Source organism: Pollachius pollachius, assembly GCF_949987615.1.
Source record: "Pollachius pollachius genome assembly, chromosome: 9".
NCBI classification, from domain to species: Eukaryota; Metazoa; Chordata; class Actinopteri; order Gadiformes; family Gadidae; genus Pollachius; species Pollachius pollachius.
In genome coordinates this window covers 12366346-12371415 of record NC_136942.1, presented here as the reverse complement: position 1 = coordinate 12371415, position 5070 = coordinate 12366346, and the positions used below count along the sequence as shown (strand labels likewise).

General features: G+C 46.2%; 1 protein-coding gene across 1 annotated transcript; it reads left to right on the top strand.

Annotated features, from left to right (window-relative positions):
• Nucleotides 1-322: 322 nt before the first annotated feature.
• Nucleotides 323-4063, top strand: rassf10a (Ras association domain family member 10a). Its single transcript, XM_079743949.1, has one exon. The coding sequence runs from the start codon at nucleotides 737-739 to the stop codon at nucleotides 2258-2260; it is 1524 nt and encodes a 507-aa protein (XP_079600075.1). The 5' UTR covers nucleotides 323-736; the 3' UTR covers nucleotides 2261-4063.
• Nucleotides 4064-5070: the final 1007 nt, after the last annotated feature.

Below are 5070 nucleotides of genomic sequence, written 5' to 3'. Positions count from 1 at the left end.
CACAAGCCCCACTGTAAAGGTAAACCAAGACATTGTTCATCGCTGTACATTTGAAATACAATACATTTGATTACATCAGTTGTTTTCTTTTTTTACTTTTTAATATGGTGGTTGTTAAGGGTATTATTAGGGCTGCTTTTTTCTTTTGTTCGATTCTCAAACGTGGCCAATTCACAAACAAATATTCTCCTGCCAATTACGGAGAGAGAGAGAGAGAGAGAGAGAGAGAGAGAGAGAGAGAGAAGGGGGCGTGTCACTTTCTTCGCAGGGGATTGCGCTCTGCTGTTTTGTCCCGGGCCAGAGGAACGTGCGCCTACCGAGGAGGAAGGACAAACCTCTCCTCTCTAAAGCGCGCAAGGTGGGAGAAGAAGAACCGAACCGACCACAATGAGGTGGTGATATAATACAAACTCAGACATCTAGGCTTGACTAGGAAGTCATCATAATATGAATGGATTTAGTTGCGGATCAACACTCTGGAACTACACTACAAACGCTGGCAATCAGTTCGGCAAAAGTCTATGTCTGCGCGCGGGACGCACGGCACATTTAAAGGCACCTTCCTTCTCCAGTGGACATGGAAGCAGACGACATTATTTCAAGCCAATGACCTAAAAGTTGCCAGGCGTGTGTGTGTGTGTGTGTGTGTTTTACTTTCACACCCAGACTTCTTGGGCTGTTTGGGTGAAGAGGGTTCAATCGAGTTCACCGGACCTTGTCGTGAAGTGATCCGGGGATGGAACCGGAGGAGGGGAAACTCTCCGTGTGGGTCTGCCGGGAGGAGAAGCTGGTGTCCGGCCTGTCCAAACGAACCACCTGCGCCGATGTAGTCAAAGTCCTCCTGGAGGACCAGAACGTGCAGCAGGGTGCCTCGGCGTCCATGCTGTCCGGTCCCCCGCAGTCCTACTGCGTGGTGGAGAAATGGAGAGGCTTCGAGAGGATCCTACCCAACAAGACCAAAATCCTCCGCCTGTGGAGCGCTTGGGGCGAAGAACAGGAGAACGTGCGCTTCGTCCTAGTGAAAAACGAGGCGTCGCTGCCCAACAACGGACCGCGGAGCGCGGAGGCGCGCGTTGTGCAGAGCAAAGACAGCAGCTGTCCCGCCGGCCTCGGAGGGGTGCTGCTGAAGGGGTCCGCCAAGGCCGGCTGGACCGCCGCGGCGGGCGCCAACCTCTCGCAACAGGACAAGCAGAGACGCGTGGTGAGGAAGGCCTTCAGGAAGCTGGATAAGATGAACAAAAAGAGAGAGGAGACGAACGTCTCCAAGGACAAAGTCTCCATGGAGAAAATGGAGACGCTGGTCCACTTGGTGATTTCCCAGGACCACACCATTCGCCAGCAGATCCATAGGATCAAGGAGCTGGACAAGGAGATAGAGAGGTATGAGGCAAAGGTGCACTTTGACAGGATCAAGAGACACGGCGTCAACTATGTGCAGGACACATATATGGTGGAGATGAGTGCGGAGGTTAAAACTTTTTCAGACTGCAAGCGCAAAGCCGGGTGGCTGGACGCGCGCGGCGCGACCACCACGGAGGCGCTCGCGCAGTTTGAGGAATACGCGAGCAGGTGCGAGGAGATGGTGCGTCTCGAGGAGGAACTAACGGAACGAGAGGCGCTCGTGGAGAGCATCACCGGCCAGTTGCAAGAGGAGCTCAACCAGCGGTGGATGAGGCGGCGGCGCGAGGAGCTGGGGGGGCGGGACGCGGAGAGTCTCGGGGGCTCGGCCGACATCACCCTGTCCGTGGCTGCCGCTACCGCCGCACCTGAGCCCCTGCCCCACCCCCGAGCCCCTCCCGCCGCCGCAGAAGCAGACGTGGAGGGTCTGTCGGAGAACGACCTGGCGCTGGAGGAGGAGAGGATCAAGACTCAGCTGGACACCAGTCTGTACATCGGCCTGCGACTCAACACGGATTTACAGACGGTCAAAGGAGACCTTGACCTCAGTCTGGACATGTGGGAGGCCAAGGAGAAGGAACTGTTGGACTTACTGGCAAAGGTGGAGACGATGGAGGTGGAAAGGTTGAATAAAGAACTGACCGTCTGTGAGCAGGGTGGCGCAGGGACGACGGTGGTGGTGGAGGCCCGGGTCTCTTCCTCTTCGTCTCCTGCTGCTATGGATAAGGGCAGCGGCTGGGTGGACCAGGCGAGAGGTCTGTCCAGTACGTGCATTATGAACGACGACGACTCGGACACGGGACTCAGTTCCATGCACAGCCAGGACTCAGACAACCCGCCCGTCTGCGAGTCACTGGTATGACCTCGCGAACAGGACTACACCGCGCTACTTAATATGCAATATGAAAGACACACACTCAGGGCATTGACATCTGTGTTGACGTTCACCGTGAAAGGAAATATAAACCGTTCGTTCTCTCTTGCAAAAATACAATACAAAATCGCACCTCAGTTCTGTTTCAGTTTAATGCGCCTCCACCGTTGCAACGAGACAACTTACCACGAGTCCATGAACAACATCGAGACGGATAGCACTACCCTTCAGATATAGGACACATTCTTGTTTCAGGCATGGCTACTAATATAGCAATAACTATCATATGTGGTAGGCAGACCAGTAATATGTGAAGATAAGTGTGATCCTGAAGTATTAACACATAACACATGTAGTCATAGCATGCATTATGAATATATAGTGTGTTAAGGTCAATTTGGTTAAAGTTTGTTTCTTATATATATATTTTTATCAGGCAGTAAGTGTGACAATATGGCAGTGTGTATTTGTTTGAAAGGCACTGTTAAAAATCTAGACTAGGCCTAGGCCTACCTAACCACAATGTGTAGAAAAGATTTGTTTTCTTTCTTTGCTACTCCAAGTCTTCCCTATGCTGATATCAAATAACGTGTAAAAGAAACACAAAGGGATAACATTGATTTATCTCTTTCTCCAAACTTCAGGCACATTTAATACCTTGGGTTTAGCTCTCAAACCAATCTTGCTGATGTTCTGACTTGACTGGAATATTAGACCCAGATGGATTAATATATATGTATACTGACATTGTAACCATTAAGGGATAGAGAATGATACAAAGTGGTCTTCACTTTGACATTTTGCCAGTAGCCCTTATGTAGTAAAAAAAAATAACGAATAAGGAATTCTTATTATTATCAATGTATTTTGATCATCCTATACCCATTGGGTCTAAGAATCTAAAAGTATTTCTTATGTTTGGAACCAAGACAGCTTTTGCTCAGCTGGTTTGTAATATTGTTAGTATTAATTCACTTTTCAGTCAAATCTGTTGTTGTTTGAAGCTGAGCTGTTGTCATGTTTTGCAGATCTATTGACTCTCATACTTGTGCTTCAGGTTGCTCTCTGGTTCTTTCATGTTTCCCACATCACAAACTTCATTCAAGCACACAACCCTTTCAAAAAACCTGAGATCAACAATAAGAATCACAATACAAGTACTTATTTAGATGGCCAACCAAGTCTTAAATAACTTCTAAATATAGTATTGCGTCTCTTCACGTCTCTAAACTGGAATCAGTCATGCCTTTCCTAAGATGTTTCAAAGACCAAACATACTGTGTGTGTACGTGTGTGTGTGTGTACGTGTATGTGTGTGTGTGTGTATGTGTGTATGTGTGTGAGTGTGTGTGAATGTCTGTGTTTGTGTGTGTGTGTGTGTGTGTGTGTGTGTGTGTGTGTGTGTGTGTGTGTGTGTGTGTGTGTTACACTAGATGCATCCATTAATGTAGTTCTTGGAATAAATATGAGCTCAAACACCCAGTTGATGTTGTGCATATGAACTCAATAACCAATAGATCAAAGTAAAAGCTTAACCCCTGTAGCAATGGCTTTTAACATCGGATTCCCAATCCAAATAACCTGATCAATGCGATGGACAGCATCATTCTGTACACTAAACTCAATGCCTGTATGTTTGCCGTTTTCTTTGTTTGTCTTGACAATTGCAAGTGTACTACTGTCTATCGAAAGGTAAAATGTCACTTCCTGCAAACAGACATTTCCTCAGACTGCTTGACATTGTGCTCGATTCACCGTGGACGCATCCAGTCACCACTGTGACTGTTCAACACTGACACACCGACCATCGCTGTTGAATTAAACAGTATAACATTATGTTCTGCCTTGTGGTGTGTTTTCATTCCAATCGATCGACCTGTGGATAAGATATTGACGATTGATTAATTCTTCCATATTTGTATAGTAGTTCAATGTTGGCTGGTGTTTAAAATGAAGGTGGTTTATGGGAATGTTCTGCATGTACCACCGGTCCGCCGGTGGATAGTGCCTTGTCAGGGAAAGGTGTGGCTGCGTTTCAGGGTTTGTGCGTATGTCATACTTGTCTGATGCACAACCTAATTGCAGTTGGCTGATAATCCCGAGAGCAAATGCCCTTTTAATAAGCATGCATTCCAGACTGTAAACAGACTTTAGCTACCCATGTAATGCTGATCTCTGTGTGACATCTAGAAGATTTACTGCAGTGATACTGGTGCACTTCTGCACATAGATGCACCAGTGTCATTGTAGGATTTTCAAATATCGATGATCAAATCTTAGGATGAAACAAACCTATCTATATTATAACCTCATGTAATTTATGTTGCCTTTGAATAGCCGTAGCAAGGCTAGAGTTGATATGGTTATAGTTTACATACAGACCGGAACATATAAAACATGCCATAGGGTAGCCAAGCCAATTTATAGATGTATTTCCTACTTCCATGTAATGTACTTTATACTTCTGGGTAATCTTCCTCCTACTTCTAGGTTATCTGCTTCCGGTTTCATGTAATTTAATTATAAAAAACTGTCTTTCACAAAATAAACCACGCTTAGTATAAAGTGTAGTCAGAAATCGATATTTATAAAAACAATTTTCAATGGTTTCTATTATTTGTCTTCACATGTTCAAAAATGTAGGCCGATATAGAACTTTTGACACATGTTCAGAGGGCACTGGGTAGTGTTTGCTATTGTAGTGCTGTTTTGTCATTTTAAAAAGCTCTTCACCGTAACTTTCTTATGAGCAACCGCACAGACGAGGCCTCTCTGGTGACTACTGTCTCCGGTAAACC